This window comes from Chlorocebus sabaeus, chromosome 23 (genome assembly GCF_047675955.1).
Source record: "Chlorocebus sabaeus isolate Y175 chromosome 23, mChlSab1.0.hap1, whole genome shotgun sequence".
Taxonomy (NCBI): domain Eukaryota; kingdom Metazoa; phylum Chordata; class Mammalia; order Primates; family Cercopithecidae; genus Chlorocebus; species Chlorocebus sabaeus.
In genome coordinates this window covers 12653081-12680302 of record NC_132926.1, presented here as the reverse complement: position 1 = coordinate 12680302, position 27222 = coordinate 12653081, and the positions used below count along the sequence as shown (strand labels likewise).

Here is a 27222-nt window from a genome sequence, read left to right as displayed (position 1 = left end):
ATGAAGGCATTCAAATGCAATCTACAAAAGAACAATTCATGTTCATCCTGGCCATAGGGTAAAGTTAGATAGAAGATTGTTTGTGTGTGATCAGGTTTGTTGTGTGTGATGGAAAATAAGAAAAACATTCAAGGAGAGTGTTGTCTGGATTCTTAGTGCAAACAAAGAACACTCAACTGAAACTGACTTAGGGAGAAAGGAGACTTTATTTCACATCATTGAAAAACCAAGGGTGTAGTCGGCCTCAGGCATGGCTGAGTCCAGATGCTCAGTGTTGTTGGGATAGTCTTTGTCTGTCTAGATCTGGACTCTGCTTCTTTTTGTTGATTGTCTTATGAGGCAAGTTTTCCAATGCAGAGGCCACTAGAATCCTCAAGTTTACATTCTACCAGTGGAAGCAACTCGACGTTCCATGTTGTCCTGGCAAAATCCTATGTCAGGAACTGTCTTGGGTCTTGTGTAGTTGTGGTCACGTGTGCATTCCTGGAGTCATGGTCAGGTCAGTCACTTATGGTGTGGACTTGTTATGTTGGAGAGATGACTTCTCAAAACAAACTTCAATTAGCCTATGCAACAAAGCAAGACCCTGACTCTTAAAAAAAAAAAAAAAAGACCATCATTGTGATTATGATCATGACAATGGATGGGCTGTTAAAGCTTTATACTTGACAGTGCACCTGAAACAGGCAATCATCTGGGATTCTCTTAACACATTCTTTGAGATTTCAGGTGATGAATAGAAAGATGTGAGTGTCTTGAACCATGCCACAGAACAAATGCACTTAGGTCATTCTGAAAGTGAAGTGTCTGTTTCAGATTCCTGTGGCTTGTCATTTAGTCAAGTCTGAGTTGTGTATTCTTCTAGGTTTGAGAGATACTTGTCAGTGATTTGGGAAAACCAATAGGAGACTCCAGTGAGTCTAAGAGTGATTTTCTTGGAGGAGTTCAAGAATTCAGACATTGTAGTTACAGCTTAAAAGTCAAGGATATCTTACCCCATCTTCCAAGTGAGAATGTTTTATCTATAAGAAGAATATGTCTTTTCTACTTATCAGAGATTTTCTTCAGTTCTTCCTTTTGGTGTATTTATTTTATTGCTTCTCGCCTCTCCTGTATTTCTTCCCTTTTCCCTCCCTTCCTTCCTCCCTCCATTCCTTCTTTTCTTCCATTTTTTCCTTCCATTTTCAAGGACTGAGCTTCTTTACAAAGCCTCTTGCAGTGCCTGAAGCTCAGACTACTAGCTGTGCAGATCCCCAAGGTTTCTGAGCTTGTGGAATTACACAAAGTTTGGAGCAGACCATGCTTCCCTGTTCCATGTGATGGACACTAAGCAGCTCCCTGTCCTACTGACAGGCACAGAGAATCAGACTGCAGAGTTAGGATAACTCTCTAAAAGAGAGAAGAACCAGAACACGGTGCTGCAACAGGAGTTGCTCCCACTTGTCTCTGCTCCTCACAGATCCTCATGCTGCCCCAGGCTAGAGTGCAGGGGGCAGCATGGAGTAATAGTTATGAGCAGATGTTCATGCAGGACAGACATTGGGTAGAGTGGTATCTCTGCCCCTATAAGTACTGGGGTTAGTGATTGAATCAGCCTCTCTGAGCCTCAGCATCCTCATCTATAAATGGGGATAAACCAGTTCATTGTGTTTCAATGATGAAATGAGATTATGGGTACAAAGTGCTCCATGCAATATCTGGTACTTATTTCATACATTTAATAAATGTTAGCTGGTATCATGTTTTCACTTAGGAGAAACAGCAAGGGTGCTTTTTTCAAAAACTCAGATTTAAATTATTAAGAAGAAATTCCAGGGTCTTGATTCAAGCTTAAAATTTGACTTACTACTTATACTATCCTAAGTATAGGATTTCTACTGTTTATTTCTCTGGAGGCAGGGATAACTTTTACCAGGTGTCTGTGCTTTTTGAGGACCACAGTGTGGGACTCTTCTGGCCCCAGGAATTCACCTTAGTCTACTGCTAGCCCTCACTGGGTAGTCCTGATTGTGTGTGTTGCTCTTATTTCCTCTGAGTGTAGTCAGGCCTCTCTGGCCAGAGCAGCTGTGGTGCCCAGGTCTCTGGCCTCTGCTTGCTATGCTTGGCTTTTCTTTGCATCCTGCCTTCTGCTCTTATTACAGACCTGCTTATTTGGGTCTTGCTTCCTCCCCCATCTCCATTTAACCCCGATCTTCTGCCTTCCACAAACTCCTCCTTCACCAGCCCCAGCCCCAGCTCATTTGCTTATGATAAACTTCCAGCTCAGAGGTGAAAGGCACAGTCTCTAGAGCCAAGGCTGCTTGGGTGTGAATTCTGAGTTGGAATCTTGCCATTACATTTACTAGCATTTACAACTTTGGGCAAATTATTTAATCTACCTAAAACTCAGTTTCCTCGTATGTAACACAGTCATAATAGTACCTAACATGCAGGGTTGTTGTACAGACTAAGTGAGCCCAATGGATGTAAGGTACTTACTTAGTGCAGTGCTGGTCACATAGCCAGTATACATGGTTATTCACGTATCATCTTCAGCAGTCTCCACAAAAATTCTACAGAGGAGCCCATTTTCTGACTTTGTCTCCTACTACTCCTCACTCAGTTTGTGCCAGCCACACTGGACTTGCTGTGGCTCAAGCTCCTTCCTTACTTAAAGGCCTTTGCACTCTTCCCCAGATCCGTTTGTTGACTCCCTCACCATTTTTATATCTTTGCTCAAACATTTCCTTCACTACCCTATTTAAAATTGCAACCCCTGTCCCGTGCACTGCTGATTTCTCTCTTCCTTTTGGTCTTTTTTTCTCCCCATAGAACTAAACATGGCATACTATAAAATAATCATGCTTTTGTTGACTGTCCCTTTCTTGCTAGAATGTCAGCTCTGTCAGGACAGGAACCTTTGACTGTTTTATACACCGTGGTACACTAAGGCAACTAGGACACAGTAAGAGCTCATTAAGTATGAAGTTGGACACCATTTATAGCCCCCTTTCACAAAGAAGGAGACTGAGGCTTAGATTCAAGCTCAACGATCACACAGCTAAGAAATACAGCATAATGAGGCTTTGCACTCTGCCTCATCTGATGAAGCAAATGGGAGAACCTGGTCATTTTTTCTGGGCCATGCAAGTGTGAAGTCCGGCTGGCCATGTTGAGGGGCTGTCCTGAGGGAGGGCGACGCTGCCTGGAGGGGTGGATGTACTGAGCGACATCCGTGGCTGCTGAGAGGCACACGGCTGCTTGGGTTTCAGTGCTAGGAAGCATGGTACCATCCCTGAGTTCAGGAGGAATTCAGCAAACAACAACAACAACAACAACAACAACAACAGCAACCACAACATGAGCGGGAGCAGGCATGGTCAGGAAAGGCATCCTTGCTGTTATAGTGAAGGTATCCAGGCAACTGTGACTTTATCTTCATCCCCAGGGAATGAATAAAGAAAAGTTGACATAGGACAGGCCAGGTGAGCTCACACTCCTTGGAAACAAGGCACTGGTTCGGGAGGGAAGAATTGCACTGTGTCCTGATGGGAGCTTCACTACCTGGAAGCTTCATTCCGCTCCCTACCCCCGAGAGCCGAGAAAACCTGCCCTGGTGTGCACAGTTCCACTGGCCTGCACTGGAGCTGCCACTGCATTAACAAGGGCGTCTTAGGAGCATGATTCGCAGCTCAGTGACACCTCCAGTCTAGCTCCCCTCACCCAGGGCCAGACATGATTGCCCTTTCTCTAACTGCCTTCAGCATCAATGTCCAGAACCCAGACACCAGCTTTCTGGTACTTACTTTTGCCTTCTGTTTTTTTTCTTATTTGCATATTTCTTTATTCCGTGCCACCCTACCAATCAACCTCTACCTTATCCCCTCCCACCAGCTTAGTTTCTTCCTATGTAAATATTATATAGTAGTTTACCCTCCAGGTCATGAATATGTTAGGCAGCAAGACTGTCTGAATAAAGCTCAGGGCAAGTCAAGGTAGCTTGCAGTCAGAGGGAGCACAGAAGCCTCTGCCTTTTGAAACAAATATGAATTTAACTCAGAGGTACTTGCCAGTGTGATTTGTTTTTATTGTTCATGTATGAATAAATATTAAAATGTAATAATCTGTTTATGCCGAGCATGAGCTGAAATGTCTGTGACATTGCGATTCCTGTTTCTTCTGCAGGTAATTTGTTTGCATGTTAATGCCATTTATTTCTGTGTAAGCCTCTTTTTGGTTTTGAATATAATTTCACTTTTTGAAGACAGTAATGGCTTAGTAAACTGAACAATTGCAGTTAATGGAACTATTTTATGATAGCGTTAGCTTGGCATCAGATCAGGATGAAAGAGAAAACTGTCACCAAAAGGATATCATCAAACGGTGACTTCTCTTTAATTTATTATTTATTTTATGAATTGCTGCAGTGCTCAGGGAAAGCTAAACAGCCTTTCTCATGAACATATGTGAAAGTGGTTTGTCAACTGTTAAGTGAGTTGCGTGATTATAACATGAAATTGTGCATATGCATGAGCTGTTTATTTATTTATTTTTCCTTTTTAAAAGTATACCTTAAGTTGTAGGGTACATGTGCACAAAATGCACGTTTGTTACATAGGTATACATGTGCCATGTTGGTGTGCTGCACCCATTAACTCATCATTTACATTAGATATTTCTCCTAATGCTATCCCTGCCCCAACCCCCAACCCCTGACAGGCCCCTGTGTGTGATATTCCCTACCCTGTGTCCATGTGTTCTCATTGTTCAGCTCCCACCTATGAGTGAGAACATGCGGCATTTGGTTTTCTCTCCTTGTGATAGTTTGCTTAGAATGATGGTTCCAACTTCATTCATGTCCCTGCAAAGGGCATGAACTCATCCTTTTTTATGGCTGCACAGTATTCCATGGTGTATATGTGCCACATTTTTAAATTCAGTCTATCATTGATGGACATTTGGGTTGGTTCCAAGTCTTTGCTATTGTGAATAGTGCCGTAATAAACGATATGTATGCATGTGTCTTTATAGCAGCATGATTTATAATCCTTTGAGTATATACCCAGTAATGGGATCCCTGGGTCAAATGGTATTTCTGGTTCTAGATCCTTGAGGAATCACCACACTGTCTTCCACAATGATTGAACTAATTTACACTCCCACCAACAGTGTAAAAGTGTTCCTATTTCTCCACAACCTCTCCAGCATCTGTTGTTTCCTGACTTTTTAATGATTGACATTCTAACTGGCGTGAGATGGTATCTCATTGTGGTTTTGATTTGCATTTCTCTGATGGCCAGTGATGATGAGCATTTTTTCATATGTCTATTGGCTGCATAAATGTCTTCTTTTGAGAAGTATCTGTTTATATCCTTTGCCCACTTTTTGATGGGTTGTTTTTTTCTTGTAAATTTGTTTGAGTTCTTAGTAGATTCTGGATATTAGCCCTTTGTCAGATGGGTAGATTGCAAAAATTGTCTCCCATTCTGTAGGTTGCCTGTTCACTCTGATGGTAGTTTCTTTTGCTGTGCAGAAGCTTTTTAATTTAACTAGATCCCATTTGTCTATTTTGACTTTTGTTGCCCTTGCTTTTGGTGTTTTAGTTATGAAGTCTTATGCATGAACTTTTAAATAGTTCTCTGTTCCCTTTGCCTATGAAAATATTAGTAAACATTTATTGGGCACCTATTGTGTGCCAGGCACTTTGTTAAGTCATGAGGACCCTGAAATTAGTAAGTCAGGCTTCCTCAAGTATTGGCAATGTAGTGGACAAGATAAACATGCATCCCAGCAATCAAATCACAGCTGCCTGGGATAAGCAATGATCAGTGATGCAATATCACAGTGGAGCCCTGGAAATGGTTCTTGTGGGAGCAGACAGATTTGAATGACAAACCCTACCTTGGGAGGATCAGTAATTCTTCTCAGAGGAGGTGATGTTTCAAACTAGACATTGAAATGTATTTAAGAAGCCAGCCAGGCCAGGCGCAGTGGCTACTGGGGAGGCTGAGGTGACAGAATTGCTTGAACCGGGAGGTGGAGGTTGCAGTGAGCTGGGATCGTGCCACTGCACTCCAGCCTGAGCGACAGAGTAAGACCTTATCTCAAACAAACAAACAAACAAATAAAAATAAAAAGAAAGAAAAGAAAAGGAGCCAGCCCATGGGACGAAATAAACTCTCAAGTTCTAAATACAATCTATGAAATAGAACTTCCAATGACTCCTGCTACTCTACAGTAGCATTTATGAAGCCTCTCCTCTGTGCTTGGCCCTGCATTGCTTTTCTAAAAACTCCACCTCACTTAATACAACAACCATGCAAAGCATAGGTATTATGATGCTCGTTATATAAAAGAGAAAACAAGGCTCCGAACGGTACAGAAAGTGACTCCAGGTCACACTCTAGATGTCGGCGGGGAGGGATCTGACACCCAAGCTGAGGTTCTTGCCGCTGTGCCGTGCCCACACATGAACAGCATGTTTGTGGAGAAGAGAAGCTAGTGGAGGCCAGGCGCAGCGGCTTAAGCCTGTCATCCCAGCACTTTGGGAGGCTGAGACGGGCGGATCACGAGGTCAGGAGATCGAGACTATCCTGGCTAACATGGTGAAACCCCATCTCTACTTAAAAAAAAAAAATATATATATATATATATATATATATATAAAACTAGCCGGGTGAGGTGGCGGGTGCCTGTAGTCCCAGCTACTCAGGAGGCTGAGGCAGGAGAATGGCGTAAACCCAGGAGGCGGAGCTTGCAGTGAGCTGAGATCGGGCCACTGCACTCCAGCCTGGGCGACAGAGCTAGACTCCATCTCAAAAAAAAAAAAAAAAAAAAAAAAAAAGTAGCTAGTGGATGAAGCCGTGGTGGTGGAGGGGCCCTGAGGCATCTGGAGAGGTGGCTGGAAGCTGAATTGTGAAACACCTTGCATGTCAGAGCCAGCAGCTTGACGTCATCCTGTATCCAGGGGGATTTTGATGTAGATCCCACCTTTTACTCTCAGAGAGCACACAGTGAATGCCCCAATAGGTGTACACACTAAGCCATTGGGATCAGAAAACAATGTTAAAATTATTTTATCTCACATGAAGAAATTAAACTTATAAACACTTAATTTAGACTAGGAGATGGATATCATTTATAAATAAATAAGCATCTATTGAGTTTCATGCTTAAAATGGAAAAAAAAATTTCTCCTAGGAGCAGTTTGGAAACTGCTGCTTTTGGCAGTGGGGAGCCACTGAAGTTCTAAAACAGGGGATTAACATGATTAGATTCACGTTTTAGATAGAGTACTGGGGAAGAAAGGTTAGGTCTGGAAGACGGGATGCAAAGTGAGAGATGGAGATGGGCTATCAATGGTGAAGCTGTTGCAATAATCCAGGCAAGAGCTCTTGAACTAAGGTAATCATGGTGGTACTGTGGAAGAGGAGAGGAGGAAGATAAGGGTTTACAGATGAGGAGATGGCCAGAACTAATTGAATATAGGAGTGGAATTCAAGGAGGGGATGATGATCTGATTCGACTTTCTGGTCCATTTGTCCTGGCATTGCAAACCAGCATGAGAAATACAGGGGTGTAGTGGGTTTTTATAGTGTAGTGTGTTTGGGACATAAAGTATTTGAGGTGTTTATTGGCAGAGCCAGATGAAAATGTATAGCAGACAGTTAGATACAGATTAGGACTTCAGGAGAATGGAGACACAGTTTTGGTCAAAAGTGATCCAAAGAGACATTTGAAGCTATAGCACAAGGTGAGTAATACTATAAAACTCAGACTGAAACCCAGGGAGTCAGCCCATTGAAGGGATGGGTGAAAAGAGGGTCCCACTAAAAGCTGGATTAGGGACATAGGATGACAAGCAGAAAGGATTGTCGTTCCAGGAACCAGGAAGGAGACTGTTTCAAGGGGGGAGTGTCGGCCGTGTCAGGTGCTACAGGGAGGCCATGGGAATGGAAACCGATTAGAGCCATGATATTTTGCAACAGAAGGTCATTGTTAAATTAGCCAACCCTTTCCCAGAGCTTAGCATCTTTCCTAACATCTAGTCCAGAGGCCATCAGAGCAAGCAGAGGGGTCAGGGTTTGAAGTGCATTTGATTTCCTCTTATCTGTTTGTGAATTACCTGCATTTGGATTGTCTTTTTCCAGGGTGTAATCCTAGACTGACTTCCCCCATCCATCCTTCAGAGTCTGGGGAAAATTTCATACTTCGCTCACAGCAAAGCGTAAGACAGTGGTCTTGTCTGCTTCCACCTCCCTTTAAATGGTGCAGAACGAGGCTATCCTGTGCTGTAGACAATTAAGGGAAAAGCTGTGGAGGACACAGATATTCATCCTTTTAGGTTGAACTGGTAAACTATTTCCTTTGGTTGTTAACTCATTATTGGAAATCTGGGAGCTAGATTGCTGGTTGAACCCTTGCCTACGAGCAAAGATGGCTGTTTCTGTCAAATGCTGAGGCTGACAGTTGCTCAGAGAATGACTTGGGCGGGAGAGCAATTTACTGAATAAACGTATAGATTTAGAAACTGTGTTTGCAAATCCCCTATAACGAAATATGAACATACCAGATAAGAAGGTTCTAGTTTGCCAGAGGGGTGAAATTTGCCATGCTAACACAATTGTCAGGGATGCTGAGTGCAATTGGGATGACTAGATGTACTTTGTGATCTTCGTCAAATGTACTTGAGGCAGACATCAGCCCGAAGGAGAATTTGTTTCCTTAGTAGAAAATAATATATTGCTCATTTGTTGGGCTTGCTGTTTATTGTGTCTTTGGGGTGGAAGGAAGATGGAAAAGGGCTTTATCATGAGGCACATATAGTTACTGTCCTTCAAGTCTCTAAACTGGTCCCTCCACCTGGCAGATCTACTCTCCCACATACAGGAGAGTCATATAGCCTGCTACAGAGACACATTGATTTCATTCATTCGTGTATTCAATAATCACTTTTGAGTCGTACTATTTGGCCAAGTTCTATGCTAGGAGACTCTAGTGAATAAGAGAGATGGAGTGTCTGCCACGTGCTGCCTTTATATTATACTGGGGGAGACGGAAGAACATAAAGAAATGAATAAACCAAGTCGTTTCAAATGGTAATTAATGCCAGTGAAGGAATAAGCAAGTGTGTGGCTGAGACAGGGGTGGGGAGGGTAGGGGGTAGCGGAGTACAGGGTATAGCAGAGTGGTGAGGTCTGGAGCCACACTGCCTGGGTTTGAATCCCAGTGACTGTGACCTAGGGCAAAGTCACTTCACCTCTGGGCCTTAGTTTCCTGGTCTAAAGTGGGGATTACCTCAGAGTGTTATTGTGAGGGTTCTGAAAATGTGATATTTATTTATTTATTTATTTATTTATATTTTGGAGGTGAAGTCTTACTCTGTTGCCCAGGCTGGAGTGCAATGGCACAATCTCGACTCCCTGCAGCCTCTGCCTCCTGGGTTCAAGTGATTCTCCTGCCTCAGCCTCCCAAGTAGCTGGGAGTACAGGTGTGCACTACCACGCCCAGCTAAGTTTTGTATTTTTAGTAGAGATGGGGTTTTACCATGTTAACCAGGCTGGTCTTGAACTCCTGACTTCAGGTGATCCGCCTGCCTCAGTCTCCCAAAGTGCTGGGATTAGAGGCATGAGCCTCTGCTCCCGGCCCTGTAAACCGAGATGTGAAAGATGCAAATGAATCAGCCACTTGAGTGCTGGATGGGAGAAGGAGGTGCAGGGAGGAAAGCTATGATGAGCAAGCGCTCTCACAAGGTGAAGCTTTTCAGAAAGTTGGAGAAGACTGGTGCTGGGGGATGTATGGTGAGCACAGGGCACAACAGGAGAAAGATGAATTTGGAGAGTGGAGAACACGAGAAAGATGAATTTGGAGAGCGAGACAGAGGCTCTCATTCAGGGATTATTCTAGGCACACTGCAAAGTCCTTAGAGGGCATTTAACTAAAAATGCTTGCATGTCAGGTAGCACGTATAATACTTGAGTGATAAGAAGGGTTTGTGTCATGGACCACATGTGTGTTGCAACCCCTACACGTCTCTTTTGTTACCTCACTTAAGATACACAGGACATAAACTGTCCATTCTTTAATCAGGCTAGATGGAGGTTGGACATCCTGTGTTTCCTCAAATCAGTGAGCAATCCCTAGAGTTCTAGCAATCGCTCATCTGTTAAGCATTTTTGTTCTACAGTCACCACACTTACTATTTTTAAGAGCCATTTATGTTTCAGCCACCGTGAATTTTTTGTTACAGTTTTGAACAATTTTTTTTAAAATTTTAAGTATATGATTATAGCTACCATTCTCTCTCTGTCTCTTTTTTTAGAGATAAGGTCTTGCTCTATTGCACAGGCTGAAGTACAGTGGCATGATCACAGCTCACTGCAACCTTGAACTCCTGGGCTCAAGTGATCTTCCTGTTTTGGCCTCCCAGGTAGCTAGGACTCATGCCCAGCTAATTTTTAAATTTTTTTGTGGAGATGCAGTCTCACTATGTTGCTGAGGCTGGTCTTGAACTTCTGGCATCAAGTGATCCTCCCACCTCAGCCTCCCAAAGTGCTGAGAGTACAGGTGTGAGCCACCACACCCAGCCTTGCCACTTCTCAATGCTGTGTTAATGTATGGGTCTAAAGACCCTGATATGGTTTGGCTGTGTCTACACCCAAATCTCATGTTAAATTGTAACTTCCACAATTCCCCTGTGTCCTGGGAGGAGCCCAATGGGAGGTGATTGAATTATGGGGGTGGATCTTTTCTGTGCTGTCCTCATGATAGTGAATGAGTCTCATGAGATCTGATGATTTTAAAAACTGTAGTTTTCCTGTACAAGCTCTGTCTTTGCCTGCTGCCATCCATGTAAAACGTGACTTGCTCCTCCTTGCCTTTCTCCATGATTGTGAGGCTTCCCCAGCCACATGGAACGTAAGTCCATTAAACCTCTTTCTTTTGTAAATTGCCCAGTCTCAGTTATGTCTTTATCAGCAACACGAAAACGGACTAATACAGACCCTTATTCCTCAAAGTAACAGATGCTATCAAAGCCATTTGATGTGATTATTAGCAGTCATTGTGCCCAGGTATATTCTTGTGCACAAGTGTACTTTTCCTCAGAAGAAGGTTCTTCCAAAGGATAATTTGCTGGGCTAAAGGGTATTAATTATTTTTTTTCCTGAGTTCCTATCAGATGGACATTCTTTGGGAAAGGGCAAACTTGCATGTCTTGAGTGCCCTAGGAGTGATAAAATGAAGAGCTTGCCTATATTTTGGGCTTGGTGGTGACTCATGCCTGTAATCCCAGCACTTTGGGAGGCTGAGGTGGGAGGATCTCCTGAGCTCAGGAGTTTGAGACTAGCCTGGGCAACATGGTGAAACCCCATCTCTACTAAAAATACAAAAATTAGTCTGGCATGGTGGCACAGCCTGTAGTCCCAGCTACTTGGGAGGCTGAGGCAGGAGAATCACTTGAACCCAGGAGGCAGAGGTTGCAGTGAGCCGAGATCGCACCACTGCACTCCAGCCTGAGTGACAGAGAGATACCCCATCTCAAAACAAAACAAAACAAAAGCAACCATATTTTGTGAATGAGCCACAGGTGATAATACTTCATGCTAACAATTAAGAATACCCTAAATAGCATGAGCCACAGCATTTTATTCTCCTGACCTCTGTCTCTTCCTGGAATCACTTTCTTCCCTTGGCTCGCTAAAACAGAACTCTTTTTGTATTCCTCATACCGCTGTTTTCTCTCTGGAGGTCGTAAATGCTTTTGGTTCCTCCTTTCACTTGCTTCCCGCTCCCTAGCTGAATGCATCCATGCCCATTGCTTCAGTTATCACTTCTATGCAGATAACACAGAAATCCAGCCTCACCTCTTCACCAAGTTCCAGATCCATATATCCAATCACTTGATATATTCTTTTATAGTATATCAAAGGCAACTCCAAGGTAACACATCCAGAATCAAACTCATGATGTGCTCTATCTCACTGACCCACAAACCAGCATGTAGCATGAGACAGAAAAGAGGGACTTGTTCTTTTTTTTTTTTTTTTGAGACGGAGTCTCACTCTGTCGCCCAGGCTGGAGTGCAGTGGCCGGATCTCAGCTCACTGCAAGCTCCGCCTCCCGGGTTCACGCCATTCTCCTGCCTCAGCCTCCCGAGTAGCTGGGACTACAGGTGCCCGCCACCTTGCCCGGCTAGTTTTTTGTATTTTTTAGTAGAGACGGGGTTTCACCGTGTTAGCCAGGATGGTCTCGATCTCCTGACCTAGTGATCCGCGGGACTTGTTCTTGACACCTCATTCTGTTACTCCACGTATGATCCACAGTCAAGTCTCAAACCTTTCTCCCTGAAATGTATCTGAATTTACCTATATCTTTCTATCTTTACTGCTAACCTCCTATTCCATGTTCTTACCCTCTCACATGTGGACTACTGTATTCGCTTTCTCCAGTGGTCTTACTATGTCCATTGTTGCCTTCCTACAGTCTATTTTCTATAAAGATTTTTGGATTTCCTAAATAGACAATTATAGTATCTATAAATATAGAACATTTTGTAACTCCCTTTCTAATCTTAATTCTTTCTATCCCTATTTTACTGTACTGGCTAGGAGTCTAGGTCAGTGTTGAATAGAAATGGTAATACATATTGTGCTTTGGATATTTATTGTAGATGCTTTCCATCAGTTTAAGGAAGTCAATAGTTATGTCCATTATGGAGAGATAATAGGTTTAATTGTGATGACTGATATTTTGAATTTATTCCTACCATTTTAGCTGTGCATCCTCCACACCACCGATAAGAGAATTATTGGTATTAAATATTCAAAACTTCAAATCCAGGAAAACTAACTTCTAGCAACATAAACAAATGTTTCTGTCCTTTTTCTCCCTTTCCTTTTTTGGGATTATTTTCCATTTCCTCATTCCCTTTTTTCCCTTTCATTAGTTTGAAAGTTACATTCTGTATTTAATACTATTAGTGACTACTTGCATATTTTATCATACATACTTAACAGAGTAAAGCCTAAAGTTGCATTTTTAACATTTCCCTGAGTAATAAGATTTCAGAAGGCTCTGTCACCTCCTTCTTAAATATTATGCTGGAATTATGCTGCATTTTAGTTTTACTTTCTAAAAATAACTCCACATTCTAGATTTTGTTTTAAAGAGTTAGTATTTATGTTTTTACCAATAAAAGTTCATCAGTACTATTCTACTGTATACTTAAAAATGATTAACATAGTAAATTTTATGTTATGTTTTTAACCACAATAAAAAAAAAAGCTCATCACTCTTTCTCTTATCTTAGACCTTTCGTATTTGCTTACTTTCTTTCTGAGGTTAATCTTGTAGAATTAACTTTAAGAAATTCTGTTGGTAAAATCCCTCAAATTCAATTATCTGATTTTATTCTGAAACTTGAAAGGAAGCTTTTCTAGGTATAGACTTATAGCTCATTTTTTGTTTACTGTCATCTACTGTTAATGTTAACTGTTAGTCTTACTATTGTTTCTTTATAGGCATTCTGGTTTTATCTCTCTGGTGGTTTGTAAGATCATCTCTTTCTCTTTGATGTTCTGCAGTTTCACCATGATGTACTTAGGAATGATTTTGTTTATGTTACTAGAAGTTAGTTTTCCTGGATTTGAAGTTTTGAAAATTTAATACCAATAATTCCAAAAAGATTATTATTCTTGCCTTGTTAAATATTCACATTTCTCCGTATATTTTATCATCTCTCTGAAATATCAATCGGCATATGTTAGACCTCATTATATTCTCTAGTTCTCATAAATTCTCTTTCATATTTTCTATCTTTTTTGTTTTCTGGGTTCATTCTGCCTAATTTCTTTAAACCCATTTTCCAGCTTACCAAGTTCTCTCTTTAGCTTTGTCTAATATGCTCTTTAACTGTCTGAGTTTTTTCTTTCAATTACAATATTATTTTCAAAAACTCCATTTTGTTCTTTTTCAAATCTAATTGTTTGTTTTTATAATATTTTGTTTCTTGATCATATTTTCAAGCATCATTTTAATGTTTTGAAGCATAGTGCGTGTGCTGGGTTTGTATACTTTGTTGCATAATTCCAGTAGTGGGAGTCTTTGTGGGGTCTCATTCTGCCTCTCTGTTTTGGGTGACCTCGCTTCCTTATGCATTTTGCTGTTCTTATTATTTCCTGAAGCTAATTGTCCTTGGAACTTCATCAATTGGTATATATATTTTTATTTTCCTCCAAAGAAAATCAGAGTTTCCTTCTTTCATTCACCTGGGGCAATACCAAACAGAGACCTCATTAGTTAAAATTTCTTTTTGTGGATACAAGCAAGGAACATGAATTTGGGAAACAAAACAAAACAAAACAAAACAAAACAAAACAAAAAGAAACCACAGGTTAGGACTGGCTTGTGGTTAAGAATTCTCAATGGAGATGTGTTTTCCTTCTATACACAGCATCAAAGACCAGGGCATTTCCTTCTTGTTTCCTTTTGTGCAGTAGGTTTATTTCTTTTCCTCCATTTTGAAGAAGATGCAACAAACTGGGAAACCAGCTTTATATGAGGGTCTCCAATATGCGGGTCCTAGGATTGATCTCATTTCTTCTATTCCCCAGGCAGCCATCAAAATAGAAGTTTAAGGACATGAGGGCTTGGCAGATGCCTTCAGAGCAAAGCTGGCTGCATTGCTCTGATGTAACCAGAGACCTGCTTTGCTTGGTGTTTGTCCTCTGTGGATTCCTTACTTTCTTGACAGTTCAGTGACTCATATTTAAAATACAGCTTTGGTAATTGTTTTCACTGACAGGTTTTCCAGGATATTTTGTTCACTATACTGTCAGGAATGGAAGTCTTTAAACTTTACCCTGCAGCCAGAGCGATCTTTCCACAGTTCAGATTGGATCACAGTACTCTCCTTCTTAAAGTCCTCTTATTTCTTTTTATTCCTCTTAGGCAGGAGACAAAACCTAATGTGTCCTGCAAGGGTCTCCTGGTCTGGCCCTGTAGCCCCTCTGGTCCCCTTTGACCTGACTTCCCTAGGTGAAAGGAGAGGTCTTTCTTCACTGTGGAGTTGGTGGCTTTCATTCAGCTCCTCTGATTCAGCTCCCTTCTGCTGTGGGGCCTGTGCACTTGCTGTTCCTGCAACCTGGACTGCTCTTCCCTTTCCTTCTCACTTAATTTTCTCTTATTTATCTCTCCTGTGTCCTCTCAAGAATCACTTTCTCAGGGAATCTATCCCTGTATTTTCTGGCTAGGTCAAAGCTCCCTATTTTACCTTTTCATTGCCCACGTATTTTGTGTTTGAAGTACATATCACAGTCTCTGTTTTACATGTATAGATGTCAATTTTTATTTCTTTGTATAAATTCCTTAATTGCACAGTGACTGGTGCATAGTAGGTGCTCAGCACAGTCATTTGCACAATAACAAAACCACATTTTCATTAGTTGAATAACTTATCTTATGGAGACCCTAAGCACACTTACTTGAGCCAAGTAAAAGCTACCGGTATTAGTCCGTTCTCAATTGCTACAAAGAACTACCTGAATCTGGGTAATTTATGAAGAGAAGAGTAAGTTTAATGGACTCAACAGTTCCATAGGCTGTGCAGGAAGTATGGCTGGGAGTCCTCAGAAAGCTTATAAACATGGCAGAAGGTGAAGGGGAAGCAAGCATGCCTTACCATGGCAGAGCAGAGGGGAGAGGCAGAGAGAGAGAGAGAGATGGAGAGAGAGGGAGAATGACAGAGAACCAAGTGGGAAGTACTACACACTTCTAAAAAACCAGATCTTATGAGAACTCACTCACTCTCATGAGAACAGCAAGAAGGAAATCTGCCCCCATGATCCAATCATCTCTTGCCAGGTCCCTCCCCCAACACTGGAAATTACAATTTGACAGGAGATTTGGGCGCGGACGTGGAACCAAACCGTAGCACTGCCCTTCTTCTAGAATTGAGAGTCCATGATTTTTGAGTTTTTATTTATATCACCCGCTGTGGCTTGCTTCCTGGGCTAATGTGATGGCTCTTTTTACTGGTTTCAGGCCAGGTGTACACAGCTGGGTCAGCAGAGTCTGGTACCTGAAATGCAGCACTGGATTTTAAAGCTCACCTGTTTGGGTCAGGGACCTTCTTCTTTTATCAACTTTTCCTCCTCTGACATGTTTTAATGTAATAGTCAAGTGCCTCTCCATTGTAGTAAGTGTTAGAATGTGACCTCTCCTAAACCCTAGACGTCTACACAGGGTGTATTAAATCCCCTGCACTGGTTTGCACCCCGGTCTTTGTCTGCTGTGTGCATTGCATGCCCAGATTTTCTACCTGGACTTTTGCCATGGTGTTCCTACTTTGGAAGGCATCTGTGGGTTTCTCAGCCTGGAATCTAAAGATGGTGAACAACTTTTCAGTACATGGGTATTTCTCAACTTTTAACAAATTGCTCTTAAAGCCTATAGCTTCCAACACACCTTTAACTCAGGATTTATTCATCCTTACATTCAGCAACAATGCATCATGTACCTGTCCCATGCATACTGGGCTGTAAAACTTAGTTTCTTTTTTTAAGCACATGAGTCGATAATGAAAGTTTCTGTTTCAAAATGAGTTCAAATATGTGTCTAGAGGTAGAACTTTGTTTGCATTAGTAATCATGTTTATCCAACACATATTGAGTAGGCCACTATACTAGGTACTAGAAATGTAACAATGAATTGGACAACCTAGTGGAATTGGACAAAGGTATGAAAGTTTTTAGTGTAGTTGAGAAGAGAGACATGAAGCAGATAATCATGTGGGTGCATGTAAAATCAAGGGGAAATGTGTGTGAGGTGCCCTGGGAGCATGCTATGAAGAGATCAGCTTTCATCACAAGATCAAGAATGCTTCTCTGAGGAAGTACCGTCTAAGCTGTGACCTGAATGATGAGTAGGAGTTAGCAGGTGAAGAGGAGGAGGGTATAGTAGGTGAAAATAAAGTCAGGGGGTGCTCCCTGAGATAGGAGGGAATTTGACCCAAAGGAACTGTGGAAAGTCTAGGGTGGCTGGAATTCAGTGACCAAGGGATAGAATGACTGGACATTGCCTAGAAAGGTAGGAAGGGGTGGCTCTTGAAGAGCCTTGAGTGTCAGGCCATGACCTCTAGAAATGATCTTAGGGAAATGGGGAGCTGTGATATTATGAAGTATGTACTTGGTCTTTGATCCTTTTTCCTGGCATACATCTCCTAGAATCCTTAGAATCTCCACAGAGTGCTGTCTTTTTGCATGTTAATGAATTGACTGAAGCCTGGAAACCCTTAGGTAGTTTCAGTATGAGGGGTGGCCATCTGAAAGAGCAAGGCAGGATTAGAGGGTTGGGACTTTCAGCCCCACCCACAGCCTCCATGGAGGGGAGAGGGTTGAAGTTAACTTGATCACCAATGGCCAGTGCTTACATAATAAAACCTCTATAAAATCACAAAAGGACTGGGTTCTGAGAGAACCCAGCAATTCCAGATAGCTGAACATGTGGAGCTTCCTGGAAGGTGGCATTCTGGACAGGGCATGGAAACTCCACATACCTTCCTCCCCATTCCTGCATCTTTTGTAATAAATACTCTTTATAACAAATCGGTAAATGTATTTCCCTGAGTTCTGTGAGAAGCTCTAGCAAGTTAATCAAACCCAAGGAGGGAGTTGTGGGAACTCGAATTAATAGCCAGTTGGTCAGAGGCACAGATAAAACAACCTGGGCTTATGATTGGCATTGGAAATGAGGGGCAGTCTTGGGGACTGAGCCCTCACCCTGTGGGATCTGACTCTTTCCAGGTAGATAGTGTTGGGTTTGGACTGAATTAGAGGACACCCAGCTGTGCCCACTGCAGAATTCATTGCTTGCTTGGTGGTGGGGAGAAACTGTCACACATTTGGTCACAGATGTCTTCCGTGGTCATGGTTGTAGCATGGGAGCAGAGGGAAAATAGCGTGTGTTTTTTCCACTCAGGAGTGATTAAAGGATTTTCAGCAGGAAAATGCTATGATCACATCCGTGTTTTTAGAAAGGTCCCTCTGGCCATTATGTGGAAACTGGATTGAAAGAGAACAAGAGAGAGGGAAGGGGCACTGGTTCAGAGATGCCCACAGGTGAGAGGAGATGGAGGCTTGGTCCTCCGTGGTGCTGAAGAAGATGGAGAGGGGTAAATAGCTTTTGGGGTGGAATTAATGGGTCTTGATGACTGAATAACTTTCAAGCAATTCAAGATAACTCCTTCTTAGCCCAGAGCTTTGACTTGGGCACCTGTGGGGCCCTTCATGCTGTGCTTGGAAACTAGAGGGTGTTTTGTAAACAGATAGAAATGTTCATTTTCAACTCAGGTGCTTAAAAAAGAACCTAAGTCTTATGGGCCAGTATAGTATGGAATGTGTATGTAATGTGTTATTGCTGAATGTAGGAAAGAACTCTCTGACAATAGAAGCTGGATAAGAATCCTGGAGAATTACCTCAATGGTAAATAGTTTACCTAAATATAAGGACACAAGGGCCCAGAGAGGAGTGATCCAAAGGTCTGAATGTCTGTAAATGCTAGTCTGGTTTAGAATTCATTCAGTCCTGTGACTGATACCATTATTCCTTCTGTTTCCCTGTCCTCTGCTGGCAGCCTGGTGGGCCCTCGGTCATCCTACTGCACAAAGAGGTCTCCAGGCACTCAAACCTCAATGTGTTTGATCTCCACACTCCTTGGGTGTTCCCAAATTTCAAAACAAAGAGTTTTATTGCATATGCATTTTTAAAACTGACGCCATTAGTAAGGAAAATGTTTAAAAAAAAATCACTGAACTACACACACTAAATGTCAGGGCTCTCAGTGGAAGAGCAGGGAGCCTGGGGTTAATTTTCCTTTTCAGGAAGCCACGGAATCAAAGGACGATGTTCAATGCTCTTGGCATGACCATAGTTTAGAGTAATAATAACTTGGCATTTCTTGGGCCACTGTCTCTGTAGCTGCAGTTTATGCCAGAAACTGGGAGGCAAGTGAAAAATCAGCATCTTGATTCTGTAATTGTGGAGGGAAAATGGCCTCTAGTTGTATGTGACCTTCAGTTAGATTCTCCAGCCCCAGCCTTATTCCCACATAAGAATGAAAAATTTCAGGACAGGCTTTGGAGAAATGGACTGTTGTAGGAAGGAGCTATAAGGCAAGAAATACACCAAAAAAAGAATAGATCTCTCTTTTTAAAATTAAATGGAAATTTCACTTGTGTTTAAAAATCAGAATATAAAATAAGTGTATATAATGGGCATGTTATACCTAATCCCCTTTTCTAAGAGATAACTAAATTATTGATTTAATGTACAGATTTCCAGATTTTATTAAGTTTTCATGTGTATCTCCATAATCATTCGGCAAGTCATTTTTTTCTGTTATATATTTTCGGTTATATGGAAACTTCCTAGATTTGTAAACAAACAAGCAAACAAACAAAAACACTGAGGGAAGAAATGATAAGAGAAGTGGTCAAAATCCAACTTCTTCTTGGCACCCAGACTTTTATACCGACTGGGCCATAGAGAAAGAGCTGGAAGGAGTGTGCTGAATATTAGCTACTTTTTCAAATAGATGATGCAATCTGTATATTTCTCTGTGTGTCTTGGAAACAGGGAAGAAAGAGAGATAGAGAGTGTGCATGTGTGTGCTTTTTTCTGTCTTTAGGAATATTGTTTTGGAAACATTCAATTTCTAATTATATTGGGGGAAAACCTTAAATACCATTTTTCATGCTAATGGAGAAATTTACTTAAGTGCAGAATTACGCAACTTAGTTTTCTTGCCAAATTACATAAAGTGTGCAGCTCCTCTGAATAGAATGAAGGATGGCACGGGCACACATCACACACTGTTCATAACTTAAAGTTCTTTTCAAGGCTTTTGCCTGCATCTTATTACCTACTTACTATTAATTTATTACACAGGGTTGCCATATTTCAAAAGTAAAGTGAATGTTTCAGATGGATTGTTTTTCTTTCATTTCTTCCATATTGTTAACTTCTATTTTTTTTTTAATTTAGACTGTTTATACTTCCACCAGAGGCAGTTTTTCTTCAGTGATTGCATTAATTTTTATGTGTTCATTCTAGACGTTTTTCAAACAGAATCTCCACATGTTAAGTTTATCTTCTTTTCTCTCATCCACAAATCATTCTTTCCTGGTGTTATTTACAGGAAGAAGATGTTAGTGAAACTCCTTTGCGATTTGCCCTAAGGAATGATCCCACCCCAAATGTCAGGCTCTGGAAAAGTAACAGCTCAATAGAAATAATTTTGTCATTGACAAAAGTCCTTGGCACCAGGAGTTGATCTGCACCCCGCCTGTTGGCTGCTGGGGGTATGCAATGAAGTAAAGCCTGCACAGTCACGTCTGTGGCCTCTAGGGCTGCTTGACAGTTGACACTGGCAACACTGTAGTCATCCTAACTGTTCCTTACATGTTCTCTTTCTCATGAGGCTTTGCCTTTCTTTTCTGACAGAAGACATATTTCCACTTCAACTTTGTTACCCTTTAGAGGAGAATTTCTCTGACCATCCTGTATGTGTTTTGTTTTTGTTTTTGGAGACAGGGTCTCATTGTGTCACCTAGGCTGGAGTGCAGTAGCTTGATTATGGCTCACTGCAACCTTGACTTCCCGGGCTCAGGTGATCCTCCAGTCTCAGCCTCCCAAATAGCTTGAACCACAGGCATACACCACCATGCCCGGCTAATTGTTGTATTTTTTTTGTAGAGACAGGGATTCTCCATGTTTCCCAGGTTGGTCTTGAACTCCTGGGCTCAAGTGATCCTCCCATTTCAGCCTCCCAAAGTGTTGGGATTACAGGTGTGAGCCCCTGCACCCAGCCCTCTGACCATTGCTGAATAAGGCAACTAACTCTCAGATTCTGTGTCTTAGTCTGCAATTTCTTATTTATTTCAGGTCCATACACCTTGACAGTGGGGAAGAGGTGGGGATGGTGGCAGCGACCATGCAGGGAAAGGGTGAATTAGGAAAGGAACTGTCTCTTTCACGAGTCCTTTGCCTGTCTATTTCATGACTTAAATGTGCCTGCCTAGTGCACTGAAGGGCCTCATTCTATGAGCAGGATTGAGAAGTGCAAGGATGATCTTCAGACAGACTCAGCCACTGGTTTAGCTCGAATTATTCTTGGTCCCAGTTTGTGGGGTGGGAGGGGGAAAGAGAGAGAATACACTTGACCCCTTGACTCTTGTCTTAAAGTGTATTGTGATTTTCCCAGAGTAATCACTCTTTTGAAACCAGGAAAGATTCAATGGTTCTTTTTGTAAAGTCATTAATTTACACTTATCTGAATAGAGCAAATTATTGGCTCAGGGGAAGGAACACCAGCCAAGTCACCTTGGTTTTAGAGCTTGAATAGAAAAAGGTTAGAGCCAGCCTTCTAACTTCCCTCTGACAGTCCATAGCATCATCCCCTGGGTAATGGATGCCTCCCAACCCACTGACTTGCTCTTGTTCCTGGGGTCATAAATTATTTAGCTGCCACTTATCTCCCAGAATCTGTTACTAATTTTTTTTTCCCCCCCAAGATGGAGTGTCACTGTGTCTCCCAGGCTGGAGTGCAGTGGCGTGATCTCAGCTCGCTGCAAGCTCCACCTCCCGGGTTCACACCATTCTCCTGCCTCAGCCTCCGGAGTAGCTGGGACTACAGGCGCTCACCACCACGCCCGGCTAATTCTTTTGTATTTTTTATATAGTTAGAGTCGGGGTTTCACTGTGTTAGCCAGGATGGTCTCCACCTCCAGACCTCATGATCCACCCATCTCGGCTTCCCAAAGTGCTGGGATTACAGGCGGGAGTCACCGCGCCCGGCCCTTTTACTCATTTTTATCTCCAATGTGGTGTCTGGCATGTAGTAAGTACTCAGTAAATGGTAGTTGTCTTTATGAAGATGCTGATTTCTTTCTTCTTACAGTTCAGGAAGCAAAAATGGGTGTATCCAAAAGAAAAATGATATGATGTAATAATAGCTAACATCTATTGTTGACTATGTACTAGACACTGCTAATGGCTTTACATGCGTTGTTTGATTTTCGAGCAACTTTATGGGGCTAATACCATTTTACTAATGAGAAATCTGAGTCTCAGAGAGATTAGGTACCTTAGCCAAGGTCACCCAACTAATAAGTGACAGAGCAGGGCTATGAACCCAGGCAGTGCTGCCTAAATTTCTCTATTGCCTAGAAGAGGCAGAGAAGGAATCGGAGGGATGGATGCCTTCAATGTGGAAGTGATCGAGGTACAGAAAATGAAAGAGGGTCAGGGTGTTAGAATCCACCCCTGGATTCTAAAGGGAGTCTTCCCACTTGCTTTCTGCAGCCTGAGGTTGCTTTGGTTAGATTCTGCTCCCCTGGGATGCTAGCCTGAGGTTGGCATCTCAGTTTTAGGCTGAGGCTTTATGTACCTGCGTGGAAGAGGTGGTGCAGAGCATTGTACACAACATATGGGGCACCATTTGCATTTAGTGAGTGCTCAGCTGTGCGCAGTGTCTCCTTAATGAATCACATGCAAGCCGAGCATCGCTATATTTATCCAAGCCCTGGGAGCAGGAGCGCTGGCTGTGGTCGACTTGCATGCCCCAGAACAGTGCCTTGCAGGTTGTTCCAGTTTTCCTTGTGGTCAGGGCCTTAGGGCCCTTCAATAATTTGTTCCCTGCCAAAATCTGCTGGTTTCTGAAGTATCTTTCCAGGCATTCTAGGCCAGAAAAAATGTTTACATCCTGAAACTATAACAGAGACCAAGCGCTAAAAAAGAACCTGGAAGCTACATCTGCTGTGCCCTTGACTTCAAGGCCGCATTTGAAGAATTGCAGACAGCTCAGGCATTTTTATTTTCTTTCCAGGTCTTTCAAGGGGGGTCCCGCAATGCTTAATCACCCTGCTATCATCACGTTACTTCTTCCTTATAATCTAAAACCCTTATGAATTTTTTTCCTCTTTGACTCCTTACTTGAAATATTTCTTTTTATAGCTAGGCATTGGTGGCATGTGCCTGTGGTCCCAGCTACTCAGGAGGCTGAGGCTGGAGGATTACTTGAGTCTGGGAGTTTGAGGCCAGTTGGGGCAACATATTGAGACCCTGTATCTTACAAAATATTCCTCTTATGCTCAGATGAGAGAGTTTGCCCAAATAATCACTTCTGTGCTTAGGAATCAAGAACAAGAATTTCTAAAGTTTACTTAACGCTGATTAAATGCCAACTACAATATTAAGCACTTGAAAAGAATTATCTCATGTTTTTTACCTCAAAATAACCATTCAAATGAGCATTAGAACTACATTTTATCAGGAAGAAAAGTAAAATTTCAGGAAGTAATTAACTGAGGCCACACAGCAAGTATATGGAGGGGTCTGGCTTGATAGCAAAGTCCTTTATATGAAATAGATTTTTCTTTCCTTTCTTCTTCCCAGCTGTGGTCATGTCCTGTGACTCTTCTTCCCATTCCCAGCCATTCCTCAGCTAAAAAAAAAGTAAATATTTTAAAATATGTATATCTATTTTAGATATATATTTTTTGATATTTATATACATAAAATATAATGTTTATGATTTATATTTAAATTTATATAAATTTATATTTAAATTATAAATTTAAGATTTATATTATGTAACACATATATATAAATAATTTTCCCCCATTTTCCTCCTAGAATTGTTTTTTATCCTTTATAAGACTTAGGCAGGTGCAGGATATATTTTCATCCCTGGACTCCAGTGCGGTATCAAGCTCCTTAACTTGTGACACGGATAGCAGGGAGCAGATTGGATTCCCACTGGGATGGAGGCCCCTAATCATGGCTTCCTGGGATTTGCGTTATCTGCCTTCCCCTGTTAGATGATGAGAACACAGAAGAAGAATACCTGGTTCTGGTTCAAGCTATGTCACTGGCACAGTCTGTGACCTAGAGCACATCCCTCCTCTCTTTCTCGTGAAAATCAAATTTAGTTTCCTGCAAAATTTAATGTCGAGCAGAGAGCCTTGGTTTAGTCTTACAGACTAAAAATCTTGTTTCTTTCCAGCTCAGTCACATAATATTTACAAGCTGGTGAAGCCAAGTCACTTGCCCACTCTGGCCCTCAGTCTCTTCATCTGTACAGTAAGAGCAAGAACTAAATGCTCACCGGACTTCCCAGCAGCTCTTGGTCTCAAACTCAGGGGAGCTGCAGGAAGAAGCTGGCTCTACTCTGCCAAGTTCTGACTATCGAGGGTTTGCAATGAAACCAGCAGAGGCTAGTCTAGGCAAAAAGGAGAGTTTATTGTAAAGATATTTGTGCAGCTCATAAAATCCAAAAGAAGTTAAATAATGAGACACAGAGACGTTGGGAACCAGGACAGCCTCAGGGATCTCTTCAGCAGGAGCTCATGACCCTTCCCTCTGGAGTGCTGCCATTCAGATGACTCCAGAAAAGTCTGTTTTTATGTTTATTTTTTTAAAATGACAAATTCCAGAAGGAACACTGCCAGGGGGCCATTCAGTTATGGAGGGTAGGGTTGGACAGACCAATCAGCAGGAAAGTGTTGCTGGAGCCTAGCCTTGTTGGAGGAGCAAGTGGTTCCCAGGAGGACCTGGGCAGAACCCCTCACCACACACACAGGTACACCCTGCAGAAAGAGCCCATGTGTCTGTAAATGCTTGTGCAGCCAGGTCTGGGTGTTACATGTGGGTGGGAGACAGAGTGGGCAGGCTCAATACTCTAGAGCAGTAGCAGCCATAGTGATGCAGTTCATTCAGCGTTTTCAGGCATCTGTGCCTCATGGAAAGAGTAACAGACTTCAAGGCAAAAGGCGTGATGGGTGGACTGTCCGTTAGGGATTGCTGGTGGCTGCGGGCACAAAGAAAGACAAACGGTGTGATCTCATGGGGAGGCCGACCACCAGCACCATGCTGGATTAAGATCCTCTCTTTTCAGCCAGGTCAAAGACAGGGTACTCTGGTCCCATCTTTTCCACTTTGATGACATCTGGGCAAGTTTCAACCTCTTGAGAGTTTTTCTGCTTCCTTATCTGTGAAGTGGGAATGACAGCAATGATAATCATGCTACTCTTCCAGTTGACAACAGTACGGCAGGTGCTAACATCCGCTAGGGCCAGGTACCCATGCTGAGAGCTTCCCATGTGGGTCAGTCCTTGCAATCCTCTGACACAGTACTGTTACGATTTACACTTTGTCCGAGGCTTCTAGAAATTAAGGAGGTAGTAAAGTGTAGAGCAAAGCAGTGTGCAAAGAGACTGAGAGGCTGGGCTCAGGAGCCGATGGCCCGTTTTGAATTCTGGCCCTGACACTCACTGACCTGGTGTTCTCTGGTATGTTGCGTAAGCTTCATTAATCTGTAAAGTGGATGTGATACTAGTGCCTGCCTCATGCTGTGGTTGTGAGGAGTGAGTGATTTCACACGCATTCAAGAAGGTGCCTGGAGCAGAGCGGTGCTCTGTAATGTTTGCTGCTGTTTGTAATAAAGTGCCTGCCGGGCAGTGGGGATTTGAACCCAAAGCAGATTGACTCTAGAATACATACGCTGTGGCAGTTATCTCTCATGGCGGGACAAGAAGGCTCAGCAGTGAGCAGTGTAAAAGCCAGGATGGGGGCGAGTTAGCAGAGGGAGCTATGGAGCTAGGGAGTGGAAGAGAATGAGGAGCCCTAGGCACGTGGCCACTTCAACACTCCTTGTCTCTGTGACCTTGAGCTGGACCCAGAAGGTCAGCAGCAATTGCTGAGTCCCTGTAACCAACGGGAACATTCAGCACTGACTTCACTTATGCTTCTTACTTCAGGAGGGCTTTAGAGAGGAGGTTAGTTAGAAAAAGAAGGAAAGAAAGAGAGACAGAGAGTGACTGAGACAGAAAGAGAGTGACAAAGTCAGGGGGTGGCGGGGTTGGGGAGAGAACTAGATATAAAGACATAGAGGCCCAAGGAGAGAAAGAAAGTGATTAACACTCAAGAAAATAAACAGAAGGGGCACACACTTAGAGCCAGAGAAATGAAGTAGAAAGAGGGAGTAAGGCTGAGGGGAAGGATAGGGATTTTGTGGAGACAGTGCTGAGGGGGCCGTGACTGGCTGGCCTGCTCTGTGGTTGAGAGGTAAACAAACCTGTTAAGTGTGTCAGTGCTTTATCTAAGAAACCACCTTTGCCAAGGCCTGGGCGCACTGAGGAGCTTTTTGAGCATGTAGGGCTGTGACAGGAGAGAGTCTCTTTATCTGAATTGGAGACAGGAGCGCTCTTCTGTGCATTTCACACTGGATGCCACAGATTAGGCTGTGGATATTTCACGGTTGGTGATAAATGCTTGTTTGGAGAAGCCTTGAGCTGAACAACACTCCTAAGGCTGGGGAAGGGGTTGATAAAAGGCAGGTACCTGGAGACTGGTTTTACATGAGGGACTGGTTCTATGCAATTTTACACTTGTATATTATGATAGGCATTGAAAGTTCCTAGAAGGATACCCATTAAAACGTTGACAATAGCTAACCTCCCTGGTTGGATTAATGAGGAGTCTCACCTTCTAAGTTATGTATTTCAATTAGGTTTACATGTTTAACAGTGTAGGTACTTCATAATCAGAGAAACAAAGGCTTAAGATAATAAGTACACTCCTGAAATGAGGGCAGGGAAGGCAATGGCCCTTGACATAAAATGGATTGTTGGGACTCATCTGACAAGCAGACAACGGGTGGTGGAAATGGCAGTGCATTTGAAAATATTTCTCCTTGATGTTTCCAAGATACTTTGAAAATCTGATGACCACAATGTTTTTCCTCTGATTCTTGCAGAACGGTGAAATTATTAATGTCTCCTCAGCTAGGACAAATTTCCTTCCTTTGGGGTTTCCTTGGGGTTTAAAGAAATACAGCAGAAGGTGTATGCCCTGTTAGTTGGTGGTTTTCTGTTGGGTATGGTGGATGTGAGGCTTTACCCTTGAGAGAATGATGCACACAGCATCTGCAGAATCCTCTCCTCCTTGAAGTCCCCACCTCCCACTCCTTTTTGTTTTAAGTTTCAAATGAAGTTTGTGCCTAGTACACACTTTTAAACGTATTGTCTGTTAGCTTGAGAAATGACCCAGATGTATCTTATTTCAGGCTTTATGAAGGCAAAGAACAGATGGAGTTTGAAGAATCCATGAGACGGCTCTTTGAATCCATCAACAATCTGATGAAAAGTCAATACAAAACTACCATCCTTTTGCAGGTTGGTTTATACT

The 27222-nt window shown here is 42.4% G+C and overlaps 1 protein-coding gene across 3 annotated transcripts in view; it reads left to right on the top strand.

The window, feature by feature from the left end:
- The window catches only part of DOCK2 (dedicator of cytokinesis 2), a 433393-nt gene that overhangs the window by 81220 nt on the left and 324951 nt on the right, over nt 1-27222 (top strand). For all 3 annotated transcript variants that reach the window (XM_008015269.3, XM_073010528.1, XM_008015268.3), the window contains exon 23: nt 27101-27209. In XM_008015269.3, the coding sequence (XP_008013460.2) occupies nt 27101-27209 (109 nt within the window). The remainder of the gene's footprint in view (nt 1-27100; nt 27210-27222) is intronic.